The following is a 27,258-nucleotide window of genomic DNA, read 5'->3' on the forward strand; positions in this document are numbered from 1 at the left end:
TCTAAACGCTTATCAAAATGCAGTGACATGTTATAATATACCTAGACGGTGAAAAGCTAGTGGTGGGGGTAGAAATCCGTGTTCCTAGCATGGGCCATCTTGGAAATAGCATTTGTGTATGCAATGATACAGGGTGATTTTTTTAAAACGGCAGGCGTTGTAGAATTTTAATTTATGAACCGATTTCAAAAATTTAAAAAACAAATTAAATGGTTTTTAATTTCCTATAAACTGATGATTTTAAAAGTTTTCTAAATGTCTTAGTATCTTTTAGGCGATACCCAACTTTCTTATTTTAAATTAACACCCATATTTTTTTTCATAATTTAGAAGATATTAATTTTCTTGATTCAGAAATGTGTAATATGTTCTACTTTTACAAAAAAAATATTTTTTAAAAAATTATTAAAATTGAAAAAAAGATAGGCAATAAAAGTTAATAAAATCTAAGTGCATGGTGTCAATTGTGCAATGAAAAAATCGGGATGGCGTTTCAACAGTATTTTAATTAAATTAGGAAAACGTTTTTTTTGATTTGTAATTATTATTGTCTTTTGTTATCAATAATTTCAAAAAAGATTGCCAATCCCTTCTGTTATTTGCTGCTTTTTGACATTACAATAATGGTATTGTGTTATTTGACAGCACGCACCTAGATTTTATTAACTTGTATTGCCTAAGAGCCGTATTCTTGAACCGCACGAGATGAGTCGTATACGAGTTGCCACCGGTGACTTGACGCGAACGCTAAATCCGCACGCTCGAGTCCGAGCGAAAGCCGTATTTTTGAACCGTGCGAATCGCGACGTAAGGATTTCATCGATCTTGATCGGACTCGCTTGAGCGTTCGCGTCAAGTCACCGGTGACAACGCGTATACGACTCGTATACGTCTCAACTCGAACGGTTCAAGAATACGGCTCTAAATTTTTTAATTTTTGATAATTTTTTAAAAATATTTTTTGTAAAAGTAGAACATACTAACATACACATTTATGAATCAAGAAAATTAATATCTTCCAAATTATGAAAAAAAAAATATGGGTGCCAATTTAAAATAAGAAAGTTGAATATCGCCCAAAAGATACTAAGAAAAATTCTAAAATCATGAGTTTATAGTAAATTAAAAACCATTTAATTTGTTTTTAAAATTTTTGAAATCGGTTCGTAAATAAAAATTCTACAACGCCTGCCGTTTTTTAAAAATCACAAATATTGTAAACAAAATATCCCATTTCGACATGCGATGCTATAATAGTTTTGTTTCCATAGCAACTTAAGAATCTTTAAAATACAAATTAGAAAATAGTATATTATGAAACGTGTTTCATAATGAACATTTTGCCGCACGCACGACGAGCGCAGCGAGGAGTGTCATAAAGTAGTAAGTGCGGCAAAATGCATTATGAACAAGTATCATACGCTATTTTTTCTATTTCGCCTTATTTTAAACGAAAAAACTTGATTTCGAAATCTAGGGAATTTTAGGGTGGTTGGCATTTGCAAAATATTCGGGAAAAAAAATCGAAGTAGCCAAATCCAATTTCAGTCAGTTTGACAGGTGTGACGTTTTGAGGTTATCGGAACGCAAGGGAGCCAAGAGAGCGAAGATGTTGATCATGATCATGATGGTTCTCTTGCATCCAAAGAGTTTTTCTCCGATGAATTATTAAGCCAAGTACAACAAGTAATACAGTAGAGCCTCGGTAATCCGGACTCCTGCTAGTTCGGTGATCGCTGTAATCCGGCCGGGCAATGAGCTTTGCGGGGGGACGGGCGGGGGCGGGTGTAGGTGCGGGCTGCCATGAGCCAATGCGTCGTCAGTCTTTTGTTTATGTAAAGTCTAATGTTTTATGTAATTTAACTTACTGTTTTTCTACATGAACAGGTACATTTTTGCCTTTATGCTTTCATTTAAAAATTGATTAAAGAAACTAAAGTTAAATATGTTAAACTATAATCCGGACGCCTCGATAATCCGGAAAGGGTCTTGTTTTTGCCTCTCCAGATTAACGATGCCCTACTGTAATGGTGTATTGATCGATTTATCATGGTTTATCAAAACCAAACTCTAAATTGTCAACGTTGACGGCAGGTTGCCGGTTTGTCTGCTGCAAACCTAAGAAAAATAAATGCTCCTGGAAATATTGGCACGGGATTGGTACATTACGATACCGAAATACGCTCAAACGCGTATCGAAATATCTTCATTATGAACGCGAAATAGAAAAAATAGTTTTTATCATCGAAGCCAAAATTTTAAAATTTGGTCGATGTCGCGCTTTTATCATTAGACGTCCCACTGTACGGCGCCTCCAATTTAATTTTTCTTCTCGCCGCCGCTCACCTTCGCGTAAATAGATTGCCCTTGGTTCGATACGCACGGTTGAATTAGTTGTAAATAAGACCGTCGCTGAACTAACCGTGTTAAAAATAGCGTGTCCAACTTTTAAGATACTTGACATTACTCTTTATGGCCTTTGATTTAATTAGGATTCTTCTTACCCTCTTTCTAGAGATTTGACCCGGCGCCTCCACCATTATCCCTCTATATTATTTGAATTTTAACCCTCTATTTAAATGTTTTTTTCTTCTGCTTGCAGCAATTCGTGTGGAACGACTTCTGCTCGGACTACATGTCCACGGACCGCAAGCACACCTACTACCCTTCCGTCATCACCAACGACCGCCTGTACGAAATAAAAATCAGCGACCTCCCCGTCATCCCTTACTTCCCCGTCAATTCCTACTACGAATGGGCGAATTACCGCTACTACGGTCTTCGTAGCGCCTCCGCTTACATTCTTGTTTTCGACTTGTCCAACCTCGAGACTTTCCAATACATACGCACTCTAAGAGAACAGATCTGTGAGAGTCGCAACATGTCAAACGTCCCTCTGTTGGTCGTCGGAAATAAGCAAGACCTCGTAGTTGAAGAAAGTGGTAGTAGTAGTGGTAAAGCCATCACCAGTGGCCAAGAAGAAAAACGTAGAGATATAGCAAATCTTGTGAAGAAACACTGGAAATGCGGGTATATAGAGTGTAGCGCTAAGTACAACTGGAAGGTCGTGGCGGTGTTCCGAGAGTTGATTGGGATGATCGACAGTTTGGATTCGAGAGATCAGAGCCCGATGATGGATAATATCCAAGACGCTTTGGATAGAAATAAGTGTGTGGTTATTTAAAGGAGAGTTTGGTTTCATCAGCAATAACAGTAGACAATCTTTGCATTTGGAATAATAACGTAATTGTGGTTGTGATTTTGTTAACGTTGTGCCAAGTTGTATAGGGGCATTCATTATTAACAATAAAGTCAGTTAAGAACTTCGGCGTTTTACTGTTTGCAACGCCAAAAGATATGTTGAGGGAAGACGCGAATGCACTGGTTTCATGCGAAGTTGTGTCATCAATTCTGATTCAAAATTCGGTAATTTTCAATATGTTTAATATTTTACAACTTAATAGAATACTGTAATAATTGTGCCTTACCTAAAGTCAAGATAGAAAAAATTCAAGAAAAAACAAAATTTAAAACCTACCCTATTCATTCAAATACTGAACTGAAAATGAAGGTACTTAATTAACGTTTTTTTTTAAAACATACAAAAATTTTAGTTCCTTGATAAATTCAAAAGTTTATTCCGTTTTATAAAAAAAAAATAAAATTTGCAAACTTATTACGGAAATTTGAACAAACCAACTAGTTATCCAAAGTTTTCACATTGCAAAAACAAAATTTAATTTTTGGTGACATTTTAAAAACATTTTTTTACAATTTCTACCGTTTTTTCAATACGTTTGCTACAGTAGACTCTCGATAACTTCAAATTCCAGAAACCTGGCTAAAAGTTCAAATTATCGAGAGTTAAAAATAGTGTGATTCAAATAATCGAGAGAAAGAAAAAAAAATTCAAATAAACAGGAGTTTAAAGGCAAACAGACAATAGTCAGAATAAACAAACCAATTAGAGAAGAGAGCGTAAAATCCACTAACTCCACATTGGCGAAATATCGTTAAACTTATATTTGTAAGCTATTAGGTAATTCTGGTGAAATAAATTTATGTTACGACGACACTTTCAAGAACCCTTTATTAAAAGACAAGTCAAAAAATGTAAAATCTGATTCTAAAGCTGCAATGGATTTTTTAAGAATGGCTTGTTCAGACAATTTTTGATTTTCTTGTACGCTCACACAAAAAACTTCAAACTAACGAGAGTTCGAGAGGGAAAAATTCAAATTATAGAATGTTGGCGAGAAAAAATTCTCGATTTTACTTCAAATTAACGAGGGGACTAAAAATACATTGAAATTTTTCAATTTATCGAGAGAAATCGAGGGGACCAGGAAAAACCTTGAAATTATCGAGAAATTCGAATTATCGAGGTTCAAACAACTTCCCGAAATGTCAAAGTTATAATCCCGATTTTTAAAATTTAGTTGTTTTGCCAGATCTAAAGGCGGTTTGACACGATTACATTTTTTTCTCAAATTTTTCCGAATAAAAATTTGAGAAATTATTTTCAAACAAATATTCTCGTGACAAACAGCGAAATTGGGAAAAATATTTTTGCAAAAATATAAAACGTTCTAACAATTCAAAAATAATTTCACAATTCTACGCAGGAACAATGCTCCAAGTGAAGCAAATAAACCACCAAACCGCTGATTTTGGAGATGTTAACGAACAGGAAAAATTTGTCTGCATTAATTTTGTTACAAATCTTGAACATCACATTTTTATTCGTAAAAATTTGAGAAAAAATGTGATCGTGTCAAACCGCCTTAACAAGCAAGTTTAAGGTAGTAATTTTTGCAAATTGCAAAGTTATATTCCAGTTAATAACTAATAATCAAAAGCCATTCAAAATTTCAAAATTTTTCGATCGCCTAAATAATAATTAAAAAAACTAAATCTAGCTCGTTCTTTGGACAAAAAATTAGAAAAATAGACCAAAATACTTAATAAGTCTGAACGAGATAAGACCAAAAAAGGGTAGCCAATCCCGAAACTGAACAAAATTTGAAAACTGGTAACTATGGACACGAACTATCTAGTCAGATGAACATAACACTTCTGTAATGAGCTTTCGGGATTGGTTGTTAATTTTTTATCCGTTCTTGAATACTGTTAAACTTAGTCAATTTTTATTTTGAAATTTACCATTTGTATTGCTGTCGGCACCCTCCCTTGCTCTCTGGGGCGCGAGTTCAGGGACATATACACATAATTCTGTATATAAAAATATTGATATAGAGTGCAACCTTGATAATCCGAACCTTCAGTATTAATTTGGACGAGCTATTCCATTACATTATTATGTATACATATTACAGATCTTAAAATAATAAAAAATGTCCATTAAATTTACTGAAGTCTTTATTATAGCATTTAATAACAACATTATTCAATTACCCGGATATTTTGATAAACAGGGTCGCCTTGCTTTTAATTAGTCTAGACTATCGAGGTTGCACTTTGTAAGACTGGTACACCCCAAAAATAGAATAATACAAATAATAATAAATTGCACTGTCCAATTTTTTTTCGTCATACAAAAATGACTGACTGCCATAAAAAGATGTAACCGCAAAAGAACAAAAATAATGCTGTAACTGATTATAAAACAAATTGTCAATTATTGCCGTTTAATTTAGCAATTTGCAGGTTTTCTTAACCGAAAAACAATAAAACTGAAGCGTTTCAAGGATTCATTTAAGTAAATCTTACGTAAAATTTAAATACAAATTTACGGTTTTATTGGATTTTCGATGATTTCTAGTCATACCATTTAAAATCAACTTAATGATGAGCTCAATAAAATTTCGAAGAATCATTGATTTTCCGCATTTATCAGTTTACGAAAATATTAAAAAACAGTTAGTCCATCTAGTAATGTATTTCCCTCACATTACTGTCTTGTCGATATAAAATGAGAATTTCTTTCGCTACCGACTTTAGACTATTTGTTTTAACAGGTCAGTGTCAACCGCAATGTCGCTAATTTTAATTCTGCTTATCATAAATTTTAACAGCTTTCACAGCAGAACTGGCCTTGCTAAAAACAAAATTCGCAAGAAGAAAAGTGCATTCAATTGTCATTAATCGGAGTGAAGAGATGGAGGATACAATTCTCTTGATGTTTATTGTAGCAATGGGATTCTCAGAAGGGATTGTCACAGGTGAGTGGAAAATTGAGACTATAGTAGACAGTAGAGACGTTAAATCATGTCGGTTCTTAACTTAGACACTCATCCAAAACTTCATTTTTAGAACAAGAATATGAATCTATGCCCGACCTCTTCCATTTCGATAGCTACGACAAATGTTTCCGCAGTACCAACGCACCAATATACTGTACAGTCACAATTCAACTCTCGCCTATAAACCCAAAAAATTTGAGTTCAGGTTGGTCCATAATAAAGGTAAAATCCCTATTTTACAAACAAAAAACTTCATTTGAGCTCCTAGGAAGTGTCTTCTGACTCTAACTACTATCGTCACGACATCCTGAGACACGGAGTTTGTATCAATGACGTGTGTGCAATTGAAGAAGAAATCGACATGTGCGTGCAACAAATATACAGGATGAAGTACAACGAATTGGGCCTAGTGGGCCAACCCTTGCATATACAGTGTGAAACGAAGAATTCTGCCTATTTCGTCAACGTGAAGGAACTGGTTTTTATGTGAGGTCTTCAGGGAATAGTCATACTAACTTAAATACAGTTCCTTTCTAGGGTTATACGTCATGTTTGTTGTTTTAGTGACTTTAGTTCTTGAGGTTGTCCGCCGGGCAGAACCGAAAACTTCGAAGTTAAAGAAGTTTCTTTCAGTCTTCTCCCTCTTCGACAATACGAAGTTGATTTTCATCCCCGACAAGAAAGACAACTACATGCATTTCCTGCAAGGAATACGATTTGCAACTTCAATCGGTGTAATCTGTACCCATGCAACTTTAGTAAATACAGTGGTCCCAGTGGAAAATCCTTCGTACATGGAAGATGTAAGTTAAACCGTCTGGGTAGACAGTGTTGCCAATCTTTTTCTTTCAAGGTGTCTAAACGCTACATTACTATGCTCCTCGCGAATGGTGGTATGACTGTTCAAATCTACTTCGTAATTTCGTCTTTTCTTCTCGGTAAAAACTTCTTTGACAAATTGAAGACAGAACCGATCAGCTTCACGTACGTCGTACGTACTATCGTCCGACGCTACCTCATCCTGACTTCTGGGTACGCCCTCATGATCGCTTTACACAGTTCTTGGTTCGCTTATCTCGCTCGTGGACCCTTCTGGGGCCTCATCATAGGCGAAGACTACAAAGTCTGTCGAGAGAACTGGTGGAAAAACCTTCTTTACATCAATAATTTCGCAATGGACGATGGATTGGTACCACCTCAGATCTAATCATCCTCAGACATAACGATGGGTTTTAGTGCATGTTCCAGTCGTGGTACTTATCCGCCGAACTTCAATTCACGGTAGTCAGTCTTCTAGTTCTATGGGTGTCTCAAAAAAACGTGAGAATCTTCTATGCGTTCGGAGGGTTTGTGGTCGTCTTTCAGATCGCCTTTATGTTTTGTTACCTGGCATGGAACGACTTCGAGATCGCCGTCGCTTTTAAACCTGAGTAAGTTCCGTCAAGTTCTGTTCATCTTCAATTTCCGACTGTTTCAGACTTCTGTACTACTTCAGACTGATCTACTCCAAAGAGTGGCAAGCAACGTGGACCAGTGCGTACTCAAACTTATCCGCACCTGTCTCAGGTCTCACTTTTGGGTACTTGTTCACGAAGTACCGCGACCAACAAATCTTCGCCAAAAAGGTACGACTTACACCTAACTCGCCTTTGTACCAATGCTATGTCAACAGAGTCAGAAGTTACTATGGTTATTGGTATCATGTTTCTTTATTCTCTTCCCTCTGTTATTCTCCGCGTACTACATGATCACCCCCTTCTACTCCCACGCGCGATGGTTCGCAGCTTCTTACGGGAGCGTCGCGAAGATCCTCTTCTCCTTCGGATTTGGTCTACTAATCTTCGGAATGTCTCTAGGACAAGGAGGTGAGTCTATCTTCAACATTCAATTGGTACTACTTCTTGTTACAGGTGTGTTAAAAGAGGTACTCCAGTGGCGCCCTCTGTACACTCTCGGACAACTGTCTTTCGGCGTCTACCTCGTACATTACAGTATATTGAAAATAACAGTGGCGGCGAAACAGACGCCCCCATACATGACTGACTACTTTATGGTACGTCTTCATTTTACGGTATTTAGACTTATTTGGGGTTTTTAGGTTTATGACGTCGTGACCAACAGTACGATGTCGTTTGTATGTTCTTTTATTTTGTCGATATTCGTCTTGATACCTGTGGCCAAGATCGTCCGAGCATTTTTGTAAATTTGTAATAAATTTTATAATAAAATATATTCACAAAATATAAATCACCCGATTTTATACAGATATCCGTGGATTAAAATTGTAAAATAATATTAAAGCGAAGTCAACTATGAAAACACACGTTCCCCAATCACAAATTTTTCCACTTGTCAAACAAATAGCGATTCAACCGCACGGTATTGGAGGTTGCCTGCCCACAGCTAACTTATTTTCTTTGTAAAAGAGGAAAACGGTGAAGCTCTATGTAAAAAACACATTTATTCAATTTTCTTTTTTTATCAAAATTACTTGATTTTATACAGATATCGGTAAATTGAAACAATTGTAAATAATATTAATGCGAAGTGAGCTATAAAAACACGCAACTTTTTCCGTTTGTCACATAAATGGCGATACCACCACACTGCAACCAGCAATACAGTGTACCTATAGAAAAGGACGTAAAGAAGAAAAAACGAAGTGAGCTATAAAACACAAGTTCCCGAATCACAACTTTTTCCACTTGGCACACAAACAGCGATTCAATCGCAGTGTGTTGGAGGTTGCCTACATCCAAACTTATTTTCATTCAAAAGATGAAAAATGGTCAAATTCTGCTTGAATTACCCCTCACACGTTTCGACAACAAAAAACGCAACTTCTTAACTGCTTCAAACCGGTTTTCACCGGACATTTATGAAAAATTGAACTTACCGACTCCACTGCAGAAACTGCGATTCCTCAACGTTTTGCCGATGGAAATTAACCTAAACTGCACTAAATCAGAGCTTCAAAGCACAACACTGCACGGAAAACGTTGTTTTTCTCACTTTTCACGAGTTTTCCAAGGCACGACGCGCTAGATTTGTAGCAGTTTGACAGACTCACGTGACGTAATGCACCAATGAGGAGCCAGCACACTCGGCGGGAACTTCAAACTGGCGATGAAGAAAGGTAGATTCTGAGTTTTAGTAAATTCCTGAAATATCCTTTTGAACGGAAAATACGATTTTCTGGATTTTGGCAGCGGGAAATTCAAAGTTATGAGTGAAAAACAAATAACCTGGATATTTATTCAAAGACAGTACAAAATTTGATATAATTACCACATAAAGTAGTATAAACGAAAAACTAGTAAAACTAAAGACGCTGCTTCTTTGCTCTCTTTGTTTTTTCGTGTCGAAACCTACAAAACAACAATATTTTTACAACAATCATGCAAAAGTCATACCAATCAACCCTCATGTTTCTTCAACAAGAAATGCACATCCTCATTCTTATTCCTAAACTTCTCCAACTCCTTTCTCGCAATCTTCACATCCGCGCCACGATCCAACAAGATATTAACTAACTGGAAGTTAGATTTGGAAGCAGCGATACTCAGAGCACACTGCCCATTGTCGTCACGACTGTCGATCTTTACTCCTTCATCTAGAAGGTACTTTACCACTCTAATTTGGTCCATATCGACTGCTGTTGTCAACACAGAAAAGCCATTTCTATAAGTAGCGTCAAGAGGCGCCCCCTTTTCTTTCAACCGCTTCACCATCTCCAAGTTTCCCACGGCTACAGCTTTACGCAAAACTGTTTGCAGGGAGGGTTTTGCCTTATGGTCGAGCAAATATGTAACCATACTTACGTTGTTAGTTTCTACAGCTGCGGAAAGAGAAGTTTGGCCATTGCGGACGAACTTACAACAGTCAACACCGACGTGAATCAAAAACTTTGCAACATTTTCTTGGCGGTGCTTTACGGCAATGGTCAATGCAGTGTTGCCTGTGGAGTCTGTGGCGTTTGGGTGGTGGCCTTTAGACAGGAGAAACTGCAGAGTCTTTAAGTCTCCATGAGCAGCAGCTTGGCACAAGGCTAGTCTTCCAGTCTGTTCAATGGTTTCTACCAAAAGTTCGACAATGTCAGGATTGGGACAGATACTGATAAATGAAAGACAAGTACTAACACCATCTTTGTGTTTGCAGTTTAAATTAGCGCCTTGGCTTAGTAGGTACTTTGTAATTTCCAAACTCCCTTGAAACACCGCAAGCGATAAAGGGGGACAAAACTGCGTTCCAAACTTGTTGACATCAGCTCTGTGTTCTACAAGTTTCTTAACAAGTTCCAACTTGCGTAGACCAACAGCAGTCACTACAGGTAACGCGGAGTTTCCATAGTTAACATCCACTCCTGCTTTTAGTAACATGTCAACAATGTCCTCATCATACTTTTCGTGGCGCATAGCCAACGGCAGAGGTGTGTCTAAATCTTTATCAAGAATATTAACATTTACGTGATACTCAAGAAGTTCTTTTAAAATATCTTTGCGACATTGTCGTATCGCGTCGAAGATTGGATGGTGGGAATTTTGCTCGTCGTAATTATTCACGTTGACGTTTAGAGAGAGAGAAGATACTGGACTATCTTCAAGTGTCCACACTTCACTGCTAGTCCAAGAGGTGTATCGCCATGGTTGTTCATAATATTGAGATTTCCTCTGTGATTGGTGTATTTTACCACTCCTAAAAAATTACCGGTGGAGATAGCGTACCAAAAATCGGCTTTCTAAAAAAAATGGTTTGAACAAGGTTAAACTAATAGTTAAAAATCGGCAGATTGTAAGAGGCAGTTTTCAAGAAAAATCACAATAAACATTGTGGTGCTAACTTTTTTAAATAAATTCTTGTGTTGCCTACAAGTCGTCTTTAATCCTTTTTTCATTCTTTTAAATTCTCTTTAGATTGATGTGCTTCTTTCGATTCCTTATAGCGTCTCTAAATTTTAAAATTTGGTTTGTCAACTTTTTAGATTCTTTCTAGATCTCTTTTAGATTTCATGAATTCTCTTTAAATTGTCTTTTCCTTCATTCTACTTAGATTAGTTTGAGTTTCCCGTCTGTTTTGTTCCCAGGCAGGTTTCCATATATTTTAGATTTTGGAGATTTCATTTTATAGATTCTTTCTAGGTCTAGAAAATTCTTTCTTTTGTTTTTTCTGTACTTATAATATGTATATTAATTATTCAGTCTTTGGATTCCTTTTTTATCGTCTTTCTATTTTACCTCAATTAAGTTACAGGGTATATTTCAGAATTTAAGGTTTAATTGAATTTTTTGTTTCGTCTCTTTCAATTTTGTCCAGTCTGGACGTGGACAATCTGAAAATTCTTATATTCCTCGTATTCTCGTTTAACTCAATATAGACACTCAGTTCTCATTAGATTCTTCTTACATTCTTGAGATATTATTTTTTCGTCTATAAACAATTTCTCTATTTAAGTTTCTTAGATTTCTCTTATATTGTAAATAAATTATAAAATTTTTGTTGTTTCTCTAAATTCTCCGTTGGTGTTTGGGTTTTCTTAACATTTTCCTTAAATTTTGTCTAAAGAATCTAAATTTCTTTAGATTTTCCTTGTATTCTTTAGTTTTTTCTTAAAATCTCAAAATTCTCAAACAGATTTTTTTTTTAATTTCAGATCCTCTCTTACTCTAAATTTATTATAGCTTTTCCTTCAATTCTCTCTATTTTTTCCGGGTGTTTTAAATTTTCGTTAAATTCTATAAAGATTCTTTAGATTCTCCAAACCTGTATACATTTGTAAGATTTTCTTTGGATTCTCTGCATTGTAAAAACTATTTTTTAAATTTAAATTGTTTAGTTTACAATTTCTTCAAATTTTCCTTTATTTCAATAAATGTTTCTAGATTTTGCTTAAAATCCTTTCAAATTCTTTCTAAATTTTCTCTGTCTTGTTTTTTATAAATTGTCTTTCAATTATACACAAACTATTTCGTTCCTTGGATATTGTAGATCTCTAGATCGTCTACAGTATCTCTTTAGATTTTTTTAAAGATTCTCCAACTTCCTTCTAGATTTCTGGCTATTCCAAATTTACAAATTTCCTCAAATTCTCTTTGTATTTCACTTTTTTAGAATAATATCCACTTACAAAACCTAAAAGTTACTAAGGTTGGCGAAAACAAAACATCCTAAACGTGACAGTTGCCAAGAGTGATAAACAAATAATAAATAAAAATATAAAAAATAAAGAAAATAAATAAATAAACAGTTGACGTTTCTAAAGTCAAAAGTGTAGATGCAAAATTTACCGATTTACAAATGAGCAATTTTAGAAATCAGCAGAATTTGAAAAAAAAAGTTAGATACCTGTAATAAAAACATATCAATTTTGATTTATAGATGACTGACCTGACCACAAGCAACAGACAAGTTTTTTAGTAATCGCAAAATAGTTATAACCATGAAAAAAAGTTGTAATGAAATACTTGCAAATCTCCACTAAAAATAACAAAAACAAGTTTATTGCTGACGTTCAATTTGGAGAGTATTTGATAAATGTGACTTCTTTGGTCTTCTTATTTGACATTTCGCGAGAATTGCAAGGGTTTAAAATAATCAGTATTGTGCAACTAGCTCTGTTGAACAACCAAACACATTTTAAACTTGACGCTTAGAAAAATTTTTCAGAGAAAATGGGAGTTAGAGTTTCTACTTTTTCTCTTACAATTATTCACAAATTCTCTCGTTTTTCATTGGACATTCTTCATCTTTCACTACAATGTAAAAATTATTTTTAGAATTTTCCTAGATGATGTTCTTCAGTTTTTGGCTTTTTTTATTTTTCTTCAAATTGTCTTTAAATTTGATGAATTTTTCTAGATTTTCCTTAGATTTTGTTGAAATTCTTTCAAATCCTATCTAGATTTTCTGTTTTCTATAAATTCTCTTTCAATTATCCACAAATTATCTCTTTTCTCTTTGAATATTCTAGATTTCTAGATTGTCTACAATTTCTCTTTAGATTTTCTCTTCACTCTAGATTTTTGGCTTTTCTAAATTTCAAATTTCCTTTCAAGTCTTTTTGGATTGTCCTCAAATTCTCAAATCTCATTGAATTTTCAAGATTCTATATTTTTTTCTTTTTTGGAGTTTCCAGTTGGATTTAGATCTTCTTTACATTCTGTCTAATTTATCGTAATTTTTTAGATCTTTTTTCTTAGATTCTGTATAAATTTTCGAACTCTTTTAGATCCTTTTAATTCTGCAAATATGTTTCCTTCAATTCTCTATATTCAAATTCTCTTTAGATTTCACAGATTTATTCTAGATTATTTAGAATTTTTCTTTATATAAAATGTTTCTTAATTTCCTCTCATTTTCTTCAGATTTCCCTTACATTTTCTGCAGATTCTTCTGAGATTCTTATTTAGACCTTCTTCAAATTTCAGTACTTCTTTCTATTCTGTCTCTATTTGTTTCCAGTTGTAGATATAACTCTTATTAATCAAGTTTTTTAGACTTTTTATTGTTAAATTAAACCATGCAGTGATTTAGTGATGAAGTGTAAATGGCCCTTTAGCAGTCATGCCTCGTGCGCCCTACAAAAGGCATGACATACAATGACACATGTCAAATCACAGCTCTAGTGCAGTGCTACCAACATACTGGGAAACATAAAGCCTCTTATAATCAGTCGGAAATGACAGTAAAGACTACTTTATTCATGCATTTTGGATAAATTGGGCTCTGGATGCAGCATAATAAAATGGTTTGGAGTACCAACTTACCCACATGACGAAGCTTCTCTTCGACAATATGCCAAAAAGTTGCTTACTTCTTCGCTTCCACGTCGTTTCTTATTTACTAATCAGCAGATTTTCCAAGGTCGCTCCCTGTGAGATGCCAACTTTAGGTTATGAACAATGGGTGTAAAATCAAAATAAAACACTAATTTACCATAAATGCAGAAACGGTGCTGTTTACAAGTGCCTCTTGTATCTTAAGATATAACGGAGGACGACTCATGAGTCATGAGTTGAAGCTTGACCACATGAGAAGTTTTATTTTTAGTTTTAAGAGCACTTGAAACAATTTTTTATGGAATTGTTGGTTGCCTACTTAATTTTTACATTTGAAAGTTTGGTGGTCAAAGAAATCCACCACCTAATTCGCTGGTGGGAGATTCAAAAACCAAATATATAAATAATATACAAAGAATAAGCACAGACCACGATAATAGAGATTTTATTTGGCGCAACTCACCACTTATGGGTTAACACTAGAATTTCTAAAAAAATGTTGGAAACTAAGCTTATGGTGAGCTAAGAAACTCTGGGAAACTTAAAAGATCTGGAAAATTTGTAGAACAGGAAGAATTCATGAAAACATGGTACGATTTTTTTCATCCTTAACTTTCTTGTCCTCTCTAACCCTTTTCTTCTCGAATTTGACTAACTCCAAACACAAAACCAACCCACTAATACTCAACCCAATCAACCATATGTAAACTCCTCCCAAAATCTGTTCAAACTTCAAGGTTCTCGAAAGTAGTACCTCATTCCTCCTCAACTGACTCTCAAGATAGTAGTGTTCAACGCTTTCCAAAAACTCTGCAATTCCGGACGTACACAATCTTCTGCTTACTTCAACAAATCGATGATACAGAGGAAACCCTTTCGTAAAAAAAAGAAAAGCGAACTCGTACTTAACTTCGTTGGGAACAAGGTATATCTTTGGTTCAACTCCTCCAGCTTGGATTTTATTCTTGAAGGCCTTAAAAGCGTTGCGTTCAACAATCGTCGCGCTTCTTCCACCACTCGCTATTGCCGACATATACACGGCGTTGTCGGTATTCGGAGGTATGGCTTCACACGTGTTAACATAGCCGCGATGGTCATCAAAGTCGTACAACTCGCGGTTCTCCCGGTACAAGATACAATGTATGCGGTTCTTGGCGAGATCCTCGATGGAATCTATTTGGTACTCGTACGAGTGCCCTGTGAAAATTCTTAACATTTCTTGACGAAAAGTGGTCGATATGACATAGAAACAGAAGATGGTGACAAAAACAACGACTCTGGAAGAAAGTTTGTTGATTTTGGTAACTTTGAAATTGGTCGATTCCAAGAGAATTTGGTAAAAGAACTCAAAGGAACCAACAAGAGTGTCTTCTTTAAAGTAGTACCACAGTGATGTTAACACCAGGAGGGCTACAAGAATCCACAACCAGATATCCACTCTAAAGGCTATGAAGAAACTCTTGTAAGGAGCCACAACTGGGGCTTTTGGTACCACCCAATGTTGGTAAATCGCCACGTCCAAAGACACAAAATCGAACTCGAGAACTTGCTGACTTGTCAACATCATGAATTGGTTCAACATGAGGTGGTCTTGGCGCTCCTGTAACAAACCTGAAGGTGGTGTTAGTATAGTACGAAACGTGGTACTCACCCAAAGTACTGTCATAAGTACCGTTCATCTTACTGATACTAAACAACCCTCTGTCGCTTTTCTTTACTTCAAGGTTAAACTGCAAGACTTCTTGGATCGCTTTGACTTTGTCGTACGCAGAACCAAAGACCTCACCATTTTTCTTGTAGAGGAACGGAAAGAGGTCGAAGTACACAGAGTTGATGGTGGAGTTGCGCCAAAGCTTTGGTAACGAGTACCCGAAGAAAGAGTTAATGGTAAGGCAAGGTCGCAAAATAATCAGTTGGATGTTTTTTGGTGTTGCGTTTTCGTACATGTAGGGGGCGTAAGTTACCACCGATGAATTCTTTTGCACCAAGATGGCGTTGTTAACAAAGAGTTTTGATAATCCTTCAAAAACTTCCAGGGGATTGGAGTCTGAGAGGAGAATGAACTTCGCTCTTGGGTTAAAATTAGCAGACCTGGACACCATCTTCATCGTGTCTTTCGAAGTTAAGTTGAGAACGTAGAAGTCGGGGGTTTCGTATTTGAAGATTTTCAAGTTTTTTCTTGAATTGTGGTAAACCGCTGGAAATGCAGTTCGAATAGAAGTGTCCACAAAGTAGATATTTGATCCAGGATAAAAGAAATGCGCCAGGATTTTGTTCACACACGCAGATATGTCATTTTTGAAGTCGCTCACGTGAAAAAACGACAGAAATTGAAGATAAAAAAGAAATAATTTCATTTTGGAGTGTTTTGTGGTGAAGTAACTGCGTTCGTGACTGTTTTAATGAGCCGTGTTATAATCAGATTTTAAAGATTTGTCGTGAATTATTGAAAAATATCGATTTCGAAAAATGTTCAGTGTTACAAACATTTAAACGCAATAGAAACACGAACCTATTAATTTTTTTGGCCCCATGAATTGTAAACCTCAAATTAACATTTAAATGGTATCTTTAGAAACTAAATGGTATCTTTAGAAACATTATATTTACAAGCGCCTTGGACGTTTACACTCGCCGTGCGGTAAAAATTGCCCAAATTGTCTGCTCTTCAGATGCGTTTAAAAATTAAAATCTCTTTACCATAATGAAGATTGATCACCAAAGTGTTATTTACCTAAATTATTATATCAATTAAGACAGAATTTGTATTTTTAAAATCATATTAAAAATTGTTTTATACAGCGCCATTGTGTACTTTTTCTGCACCAACTACAGAATTGACAGAATTGACAGATGACGAAATTTAAAAATGAGGAGTTATTTTTCAAAACTCAATAAATCAAATTTATCCAAAATGCACTAATAAAGTGATCTTTATTCACTCATTTGAGACAGATAAAGTACTCTATTACTCTCCAGAGACCATACAGAAAATTATGCTGCATTTCCATGACAACAACGCAGGCATAGCTTTCTAAATGGTAAGTAAAAATTTGTCACTGCTGTCACTTCTGTCAATTTTTTTAATGCTTTAGTTGCAACCAACAGAGGCTTTGGATAAAATCTAGTATTATATTCGAGTGTAAGGGCAAATTATTCACTCCAAAAATCTTATTCTCTCGATCTACGATCTCGAGATTAACTGATTTTTGTGGTGAATAATTTGCGCCCTTACACTCTTAAATAATAAATATCTATTTGACTGAGAGTGGGTTTGATGTGAATTTGAGATTATTTTAGGAAAATCTAACAATGTGTATATTTTATTCAGTGAAAAACCTCTTGCTTAAACATTGTGTTACCTTCTTATGTCAAAATAGAAAATTGAACAAATTATCGTTTTTTCTAAACGCTTGTCAAAATGTATGAAATGGATTTATTGAGTTTTGAAAAATAAATCTCAAATGTCAGATGTGACAATTCTCATGAATTTTGAAAATAGTTATTTGTGTACTGAGACCAAAAGTGTTTCTTTTTTGGCCGTGATACTTGAAGTGAAGACTTTTTAGGCGACATCATTAAATTTACAAGTTAATTAATTTTTATTAATGATTTATTGATTTCATTATTTATAAAAACTGAATAATTGTAAATACTTATGAATCCTTCAGAAAAGTTTATAATTTCTTTATTTACATTTGCAGTTTCGGCATGTGTAGCTTCACAATTTGTACAAAGTGTTTATAAATGGTTCTAGCATCAAGGGTGGCTCTGGTATTCCTGTCGTACACTATATTGCCGCTTTGTTTTCATAGTGAATGTAACTATCTTGAAAATTATTTATAATGTTATTTACGTCATTGACGTTTTAGTTACAGTTTTGTATCCAATTTTTGATTTTCAGGTTTTAAACCACAACTAGAACAGTTTATTTCTCAAAACTAACTTTGCTCCATGTTTGAGGTTAACTGCAAATGTCAGTTGAAAAATCGAAACCCACATTTGTAACGAACGGCAAATTTCTTTGACATTTCATAGCCACCCTTGATGCTAGAAACATTTATAAACACCTTGTATGAATTAGGTTTGATGTGCTTTTTGATGTTGTTACAGCAGCACTGCTAGACATTTTCATTTTCATTAAGTTAACCCGTCTTTGTTGCACTTTACAGCAGTTTGTCGATTTGATTTTACCCAAATTATTATAAAATTGGGGGGTAATGTCGATATCTTGATGTAATATGCAAAACTATGGAACTATGGATAGATGGCGCCACCAAAGATCGGCCAAAAATGTTTGCGGCCAGAAAAGACTTACTTTTGGGCCGCTTGTAAAGCCTCAAAAATTCATTTTCAGTTTAAGTCGCCTAAAAACCCAACTATTTCAGTTAAAAGTTTTTTGGCCAAAAAGTTACATCTCCTGTGCGTTAACCATTTTACAGCGCTCAATCATCTGCTTTTGCGGTATAAAATGTAAGTTACCACACGCGACTGTAAATAACTATTATCAACAATCAGTCTTGACAGTAATTAGAATTTTAAAGGAGCGAAAGAAGACTAATTCCTGCAGCAATTTTCTAAAAGATTTTTTAATGAGTAGGCAATCAATAAAACGACAAGCAACCTTTTAATTTTTTATTAATGCACTTTTAAATTCCCGTTTTATTCCTAATCCAATCCCGATGGAAGGCCGTCCTGGTGTGTCCCGCGGGATAGGGCTGCTCACACCCAATCCCATTAACAAAACTGAAGACAGCCACGTGCAATGGATCTGAATCCGCGTTGGACACCACAGGAGCCCCACTGTCTCCAAGACACGGACTCTTGAGAGGGTTCCCAGTTTCTGTACAAACCAATCCGGGATACACAATAGAGGTCCCGTAAATCGCCTGACATAGTGCTTGTGTCATTGTGGTAACAGTAATGTAGTTAAGATTGTCAGAGTACGGTTTGGTGTCCCCTGAAGAAGAAGAAGAAGAATTATAAAAACGGTACTATTTAGCGGGTTAGTCTAAATATACCATCGCTGATGCTTCCCCACCCGCTCACTGTAACATTGCTTTGTTCTTCGAGTTCTTCTTCAGCCAAAGCGATCGCCTTCGTGGAATCTAGCAAAGAAATTTATTATTTTACCCCAACTCGTGTTAACTTACCATCGAAAGTCAGAGGTTTCTTTAGTTTAATAAGACCAATATCATTGTTCAGAGTCAGAGTGTCATACTTTTCGTGTTTTATAAACTCCGCCGCTTCGCTTATCGTCTTCCCTTCATCAGGAATCTTCGTGAGTCCTGAGTAAATCTCGGCGGAGTTTGCTCTGAAATCAAACTGTGAAAAAAATAGTATACACACCACGAATTATATACCCGTCGACACAATGTGCGGCTGTCAGCACCCACTCTTCGCTGATCAAAGCGCCTCCGCACAAGTACCGCGGGTATTCGTCCGAACTGCCGAAGATGGCCACCTGCCAGGGAAATTGTCCCTCTTGGGCTTCTTCGCCGTTGATGATGCGGCCGTCTGGAATTGAAGATGTAGATCTGGGGGCGAAACGATGCGACTTACCGGGAGAGAGGGCCCAAGAGGAGGAAACTAGGAAGATCAAGATTACGATAGGAGACATTTTGATACATTTGTGAGATGAGAATGAGGCTTTTATAAGAGTGATGTAAGTTCGAGATAATGATTTTGACTGTTTGAAGTGGATCGTGATGGATTAGGGCTATTTTTGCGGGATTTGAATGAAAGGTGGATAAAATGGGATTACTGAAAATTAGAAATATTCTTTAGTGCAGGCGGGAAGTGGTTGGAGTAATTAGGACGTGTGGAAAAATTGGCGGAAATTGTTGATATAGTTGGTTTTTGATCCTTAGATAAGATACTCTAAATGTTTAAAAAATCGGGTTTTAAGTACGAGATTTTAAGATATTTGACGTAAAGTGAGAAGATATTTATTCTGATTTTTTTTTAGATTTTGTTATAGTATATCCGGTGAGAGATTGAGAGATTTCGACAGTTGACATATAGGTTGGCAGCAAATTATGCTACAAAATACACTAAAAACACTAAATTCCTACGCGAAATGGGTTGACAGGGTTGTCAGTAACTGGGGTTATTTTGTTATTTTAAATTTCGCGCGTATGGTACACTTTTTATTGCGTAGATTTAGTGACTTTTCTGTCATTCAAACTCTCACTGTACGAACTATAGAAATAAATATTGGCAGTCAAAATATGTAGACTTTTTATTGTTTTTTCTACTTTATTTTTATAATAATTGTTTTTTTTGTGTGTTGTTATTGCGATTTTTTTATTATTCTTTTATGGTTTATAAATTACATTAATTTTTCTCATGTTTTTTATACAGGGTCCGGCAACACTTGTGTCCACCCCCAAAATCGTCTTTCATTTTAAAGAAAAACTTTTGAAAATTTGCACACACTCACAGTTGACAAAGCTCTAGAAGCTGACGCAAAAATTTGTTTTTTATCAATGATAGTTTTGGCGTTGCCTTAAAAATCTAATTTTTAGGTAATTGTGAGGGTTTGTGATATCAACCCCTAATTTAATTTTTTTTCAATATAAATGTGTTAAAAATATCTCAGTTGTCATTTTAAATTCAATGCAAATTGTCTTTAAAATTTGAGAAAAAAATGCTGTTTTATTAAGTTAGTTTCCAATTTCATTACGTCAAAATTAGGAACTACGTTTACACCCATCTGTCAACATCTTGTGTCACAAATGACATTTATTCATTGGTTCGCTTTAGATTGTAACAAAAGTCTTACTTGGTGAAATTGTCGCTTTGTCGATGTTAATTAACAATTTCTGGTGTCCATAAAGTGCAACATGCCCGAGTTAATCAAAATTGACCTTCATAAGAGTGAATAAAGTGACTTGTGAAATTTTGGTGTAAACGTAGTTTGCCACTGCGCTGTCATAATTTTGAAAACTAACTTGATAAAACAGCGTTTTTTTCGCAAATTTTAAACACAATTTGCATTAGATTTAAAATAAAAACTCAGATATTTACATCACAGTTATGTTGAAAAAAAATTGAATTCGCGAATATTTCCGCAAAAACTCAAAAGTCGCTAAAAATTATACTTCTTAGGCGTCGCGACGCCAACCAAACCGTGATAAAAAACGAATTTTTGCGTCAGCTTCTAGAGCTTTGTCAACAATGAGCGTATGCAAATTTTCAAAATTGTAACTTTAAAATTAAAGACGATTTTGGGGGTGGACACAAGTGTTGCCGGACCCTGTATAGTGCGTATATTCATACAGTGCATTTAAACAAACTAAACAAGCCAAAACACTAAATAATCTAAAAGAACCAAATGAAAATGATAATATTATAAAATGTTAGTACTGTTGTAGAAAAACTAATGTATACAACTCGCATATAATGGCCCATAAAGCAAGATTTAAGTACAAGTATGTTTAGATTGTCTAGAACTACTTTAACTGGTTTTTGGAGTTTATAGGTATGTACTTTTGATTTTTTTTAGATTTTTCCTATTTATAGTTTTTAAATTTCAAATTGTCTGACGTTTATTTTCAAATTCTTTCTAGTTTCTTTTTCTGTATTTTTTCTGTATCCTCTATTTTGTATTTCTTTCTGTGTCTTTACCTCTATTTCTATTTCTCCTTTTCTATTTAGCTAATTTTATTCTTATATTTCTATTTATATTTCTTTATTTGTATATCGTTCTATTTTTTTTTCTATTTCTACATTTATGTTTCTTTAGTTACTTTTATTTCTTCATTTCGATTTCTATTCCTCTAATTCTATTTATGCATTTTTATTTTTTTACTTACATTTTTCTATTGTTTCTATTTTTATTTTCATATTTCTGTTTTTCAATTTTTATTTCTTTTTTTCTATTCCATATTTCTCTACTTGTATTTATTTCTTTATTTTAATTGCTTTATTTTTGTTATTGAATTTCAATTTCTCGATTCCCATTTTCTATTTCACCATTTCTTCTTCTCGATATCTTTGTTTTTGTTTCTTTATTTTACTTTTTTATTTCCATTTCTCTATCTCTTTATGTTCATATCTATTTATACATTTTTATTTTTTATATTTATTTCTATATTTTTATTTGTTTTTTCATTGTTTATTTGTCCATATTTTTTTTATCTATTTCTATGTTTTTACTTCTACAGGGTGTCCCAAAAGGTGCGCACTAAATTCTCAAGATACGACAGCTGAATTATTGCCATCCTTAAAACCGAAAATAAAATTTTGTTTCGATGAATAGTTTCCAAATAGTAGAGCTCTAAACTTGACCAATGAAATGCTGCCATTCATTAAAGAAGTAAAAGGTAACTTAACTTAATATTTTAGTTGCTATCCAACGTGTTCACTAACTTCTCATGTAATTTGTCTGGTCCACTGTAGAAATGAACTGTGATTACTGTCACAATTATTCGACGATTTCTCCTAAATTATTATTGTTATCAAAAAGTCGGAAGAATTTTGAAAAAGCTTTCGTTTAGTTTTAAACTCTACAAAATCAATTTTATGCAAACAAAAAAAAATAAAGTAGGTAGATGTTTATTTGCAACACATTGAACAACTAAAGGCAAACATAAAGATTGTACGATAAATAATACTTAAACAAAAAAAACCTATTAACACAGACATCACAAAGTAATAATAATTAATTATTATAAAAGGTGTTCAAAGTTATGACCGTTTGCATTAATGCAAGCGTTTGCACGTCTTCTTATGTTCCCTTGAACACGCTCTAACATTTCTGGTGTAACAGAATCAGTAGCAATTCTCACTCTGTTGAGTAGTTCTGGCACATTGTCTGGTGCAGTAAAATACACTTGATTTTTAAAATGTCCCCAAAGAAAAAAATCCAACGGAGTTAAATCAGGCGATCGAGCCGGCCAATGAACATGTCCACCTCGACCAATCCAACGATTGCCAAAATTTTCATCCAACCACCTTCGAACTAGAACAGCAAAATGAATAGGAGCGCCATCCAGTTGAAACCACATGTTTATTCGTAAAGCTAGTGGCAATTCATCCAAGTGATCTTCTAGTTCATTATTAAAAAAATGTAATAAATGTTGATGGTTCATACGATTTGGTATAACAAAAGGTCCAATTAGTCTATTGCCAATTATGCCTGCCCACAAATTGATTCCAAATTTACGCTGATGCCTGCTACTTCTAAAAACGTGCGGATTTTCGATTGCCCAATAATGATTGTTATGCATATTAAAAATTCCTTCCCGTGTAAATGTTGCTTCATCAGACCAAAGAATTTGATTAATAAAGTTATCATGGTGCTGCAGAAGCCACTGACAATATTGTACACGAGGTTCATAATCCCCTTCTTCTAACGCATGGACCCTTGTGTAGTGATAAGGATGGTATTTTTTTATACCGTTCAGTTTGCAGTATTCTCCCAACCAAACTACTGTTCACTCCAAATACTCTTGATATACCACGAATACTTTGGCCAGGAAAATTCTCAACATGTTCCAAAATAGCTTCTTCTAGTTCGGGCGTTCTTGTACTTCTAGGACGACCAATTTCATATCGTGGACGTATTTGTCCTGTTTCCCTTAGACAACGATCTAGTCTTTGAAAGACATTTTTGTCTGGTAATCGACGAAGAGGGTAAAGTTCTGCATATTCTCTACTTGCAGCGGTAAAATTTCCATTACAACCGCCCAACACTGCGTACATGTCACAATATTCACCCACAGAATACATTTTGACAATTTAAGTAACACATCAAATGTCAAAAAATTTTACGATAAAAGCGGTCCACTCAAATGTTTAGGTAAAATTATTTTTAAACATTACATAGCAACGCAAAAATACCTTGCCACACTAATTTAAGAAGATCTCTCATTGGTCAGACTTATTGATGTGTAGTTCGAAAACTACATTAATGAACACAATTTTTAAAGCAAAATTTTTGTGTAAAGAATTCAAGGAAACATTTTATGAGAAGTTAGTGCGCACCTTTTGGGACACCCTGTATATCCTACGATCTAAAATAAGAATCTAAAAAACAATCTAAAAAACGAAGTTCTAATGGATTTAAAAATTCTCTTCTAAGAGTTCTAAGTACCAAAATATGCATAAGAACTAAAATTTTAAATCAGTAAAAGAAACAAAAAATCTCAACAAACTTTATTCCCTACATTCAGAACTCAAATCCCAGTAAGATCCCGGATCCACTCCCTATAAGAAGCAACCCTTGTATAAGCAGCTGGAAAATCCGCCGTCTCGCATCCCAATCCACTTAAGAAACTAAACAACGCCACAAGAACTGGTTCAGACCCCTCATAAACAACTACAGGATCACCACCATCGCCTTTACAAGGATTCTTTAGAGGATCTCCAGGATCTGTGCACACAACAGAATCAGTGATGATACCTCCATAAGCTTCCATGCATTTCTCATTGTCAATGGTGGTAACACTGATGTAGCGAAGAACGTCAAACTTGTCACTGTTATCATCTACCAAAAAGAAGTTCAGATTGTTAAACTTTGTGTTAAGTTGACTTACCATCGCCGGTAGTTCCCCATCCGCTGACCGTCACCTCGGTACCAACTTCGAGTGGTACTTCTGCCAAAGCGATCGCTTTAACATTTCCTGAAGAGAAACGAAAGTAAGAAGATTTTAGAGATGAGGTACTCGACCAATTACCTCCAAAATCGAAAGGAGAATCCACAAGAACCAAACCAATATCGTTTTTCAAGGTACTAGCATCGTATTCTTCGTGGACCAAGAATTTCTGGGTCACTTTGACCTGGTTATCGGTGTCTTCGAGGTCAAGAGTATCGTACATAATAGTCACATCCTCGACACTACAAGAATCATATTGACAGTATTAGTAGGGGTATTAATAGTGGTACTACTTACTTGTTGATGCAGTGAGCGGCTGTCAATATCCATTGTTCGCTGATGATGGCACCTCCACAGTACAAGAGATGAGATGAGTTGACACTTACCACTCCGACCTGCCATGGAAACTGGCCCTCTTCGGCGACATCACCATTGATGATTCGTGGTACCACTTTTGTTCTAGTGGCAATGGTAGAAAGTACCAACACTAAAAAACAGAGAAATGGGTACCACCTCATGTCGTTTTACAGGTGTTATCTAGTCTGATAGGTTTAAAGAAATAGATAAGATTGTTCAAATGTTTTATTGAGATAAAAAATAGACCAGACAAATTGAGGTAGTACCAACTATACACCAGTCAAGTTCCTAATCCAATCTCTATAAAAACTAACTCTTGTATATCCTGCTGGAAAGTCGGACCTTTCACACCCGAGGCCGCTCAAGAAACTGAAGACCGCTACAAGAACCGGTCGAGAACCATCGTAAGTAACCACAGGATCGCCTGCATCACCTCTACAAGGATTCTTCAGAGGATCTCCAGGTGCTGTGCAGACGACACGATCATCGATCAAGCTTCCGTAAGCTTCGGCACATTTTTCGTTGTCGATGGTGGTGACATTGATAAAGCGAAGAACGTTGTAAGTCTCGTTGTCATTATCACCCGTACTTCCCCATCCACTTACTGTCACGGTAGTACCTGGTTTGAGGTCATCTTCTGACAGAGGTACAGCTGAGACGTTTCCTGCAAGTTAGAATGATAACTCTAAGAAGGATTAAAAGTCGTACCAATCGGTCGTACCTTCAAGAACCAGAGAAGACTGGAGATAAATCAATCCAATATCGTTGCGTAAGGTGTTTGGGTCGTACTCCTCATGCACCAAGTAGTTCTTTTGTGCGTTGACTTTACTATCCGCGTCTTGGAGGTTCAGAGTGTCGTATATGACCACAATATCGTCAACGCTGCAAGAATCACTTTGACAAAAGAAGTGCTAAAGTCGTACCTACTGATAGATGCAATGAGCGGCCGTTAAAACCCACTCTTCGCTGATGATGGCGCCTCCGCAGTAGATCCTTTTGTTTGATTTAACACTTACAACGCCGACTTGCCATGGGAATTGGCCTTCTTTGGCGACCTCACCATTGACGATTAGCGGTGCTGAGAAAATGTTAAATTACAGAGTTATAAAAAGTTGAGGTTACCTTTGGAGTTGGCAGAAATGCTGGTAGCAAGTACCGCCAGGAAAAGGAGTGTTGAGAACAACTTCATGGTGTGGTTTGTAACAATTTTTTTATGGCGAAGTGTTATCTGGTACTTCCTTTTTAAAGAAAAAAAAGAGATAAGATTTAAAGGATTATTCGTTTTCTAGGTAATAGCGCGAGATAAGTTTTCTCAAAATTGGGATCTCAAGGTCTTTAAAGCCATATTTACGTTCTTAGATTTTCAGGTTGTCAGGTAAGTTCTTATATAGTTTGCAGATTTATAGGTTTTAAAGTTTATTATTAATAATTTTTAGGAAATGGGGCTATCAAATTTACAACATTTAAGTCACTTAGATTTAGATCTTTAAATTCTCAAGGTTTTTCGCTCTTGATTCTCAGGTTTTCAGATTTTTTAGTCTTCTCAAGTTTCCAACTTTTCGATTTTCGAGTTCCAGGTTGAGGTGTTTAGAATTTCAGTTGACTGATGCTCTGGTTCTTGTTGCCTAGGCTTCTCAGTCAACACATTTAGATTCTCAGGTTTTTAAGCATGTTTTTAAACTTTAGATATCACAATTTTGCAGGTTTATTTTTAAAGGTTTTATAGGATCTGAGACTACCGAATTTACAAGACTGTAGTTTTTAAAGTTTACTTACATTAGGTCTTTAGGTTTTCAAGGTTTTTCGCTCTTGCTTTTCCGGTTTTCATGTTTTAAAGTCTTCTCAAGTTTCCAGTTTTCGATTTACAAATTTCAGGTTTAGGTATTTAGACCTTCAATTGACTGGTGCTCAGGTTCTTATTGTCTAGACTTCTTCGTCAATTTTGCGTTTAGGTTGTTTTAATTTTAGTTGACCAGTGCTCAAATTCTTGGCGCCTAAGATTCTTTGTAAACAAATTTAAATTCTCAGGTTTTCTTCTTCTCTAATATATTCTTACATTTTATATCTCTTATTTTTGAAAAGGTTTTAAGGTTTTTTTTAAGAATTTTTAGAATCTAAGTCTTTCAAATTTTCAAGATTATAGGTTTTAAAAGTTAAATTTGGATTTTTAAGTTTTCAAGGTTCTACACTCTTGTTTCTCAGGTTTAAAGGTTTTGCAGCTTTTTCAAGTTTTTAGACTTCCGACACCCCAGTTTGAGTTTTGTTTAATTTTAATTGCCCGCTGCTTAGGTTTTTGGTGCCTAGGCTTTTTAGGTTTAAAAG

The 27,258-nt window shown here is 35.2% G+C and overlaps 4 protein-coding genes and 1 pseudogene across 4 annotated transcripts; 2 read left to right on the top strand and 3 right to left on the bottom strand.

The window, feature by feature from the left end:
* Positions 1-2,560: 2,560 nt before the first annotated feature.
* Positions 2,561-3,323, top strand: LOC148177190 (ras-like protein family member 10B pseudogene; annotated as a pseudogene).
* Positions 3,324-5,932: 2,609 nt separating this feature from the next.
* On the top strand, positions 5,933-8,610 carry LOC148177191 (nose resistant to fluoxetine protein 6-like). Its single transcript, XM_088033273.1, has 12 exons — positions 5,933-5,978; positions 6,036-6,212; positions 6,274-6,425; positions 6,472-6,689; positions 6,730-7,006; positions 7,057-7,392; positions 7,440-7,633; positions 7,681-7,828; positions 7,876-8,068; positions 8,114-8,256; positions 8,302-8,402; positions 8,505-8,610. The coding sequence occupies exons 1-12, from the start codon at positions 5,933-5,935 to the stop codon at positions 8,608-8,610; spliced, it is 2,091 nt and encodes a 696-aa protein (XP_087889399.1).
* Positions 8,611-18,627: 10,017 nt separating this feature from the next.
* Positions 18,628-19,600, bottom strand: LOC148177192 (chymotrypsin BI-like). Its single transcript, XM_088032847.1, has 5 exons — positions 19,541-19,600; positions 19,342-19,495; positions 19,132-19,292; positions 19,000-19,086; positions 18,628-18,938 (listed from the first exon to the last, which is right to left on the bottom strand). Exons 1-5 carry the CDS (start codon positions 19,596-19,598, stop codon positions 18,628-18,630), a joined length of 771 nt encoding a protein of 256 aa, XP_087888973.1. The 5' UTR covers positions 19,599-19,600.
* A 4,524-nt stretch (positions 19,601-24,124) lies between these two features.
* On the bottom strand, positions 24,125-25,097 carry LOC148177193 (epithelial serine protease-like). Its single transcript, XM_088033274.1, has 4 exons — positions 24,877-25,097; positions 24,661-24,821; positions 24,520-24,606; positions 24,125-24,470 (listed from the first exon to the last, which is right to left on the bottom strand). The coding sequence occupies exons 1-4, from the start codon at positions 25,095-25,097 to the stop codon at positions 24,160-24,162; spliced, it is 780 nt and encodes a 259-aa protein (XP_087889400.1). The 3' UTR covers positions 24,125-24,159.
* A 108-nt stretch (positions 25,098-25,205) lies between these two features.
* LOC148177194 (epithelial serine protease-like) lies at positions 25,206-26,125 on the bottom strand. Its single transcript, XM_088033275.1, has 4 exons — positions 26,059-26,125; positions 25,864-26,014; positions 25,658-25,818; positions 25,206-25,600 (listed from the first exon to the last, which is right to left on the bottom strand). The coding sequence occupies exons 1-4, from the start codon at positions 26,123-26,125 to the stop codon at positions 25,206-25,208; spliced, it is 774 nt and encodes a 257-aa protein (XP_087889401.1).
* Between the last annotated feature and the right edge of the window lie 1,133 nt (positions 26,126-27,258).

The sequence above is a fragment of the Gnatocerus cornutus genome, chromosome 3 (genome assembly GCF_029298725.1).
Source record: "Gnatocerus cornutus isolate USDA-ARS CGAHR chromosome 3, icGnaCorn1.1, whole genome shotgun sequence".
In the NCBI taxonomy this organism is placed as follows: Eukaryota; Metazoa; Arthropoda; class Insecta; order Coleoptera; family Tenebrionidae; genus Gnatocerus; species Gnatocerus cornutus.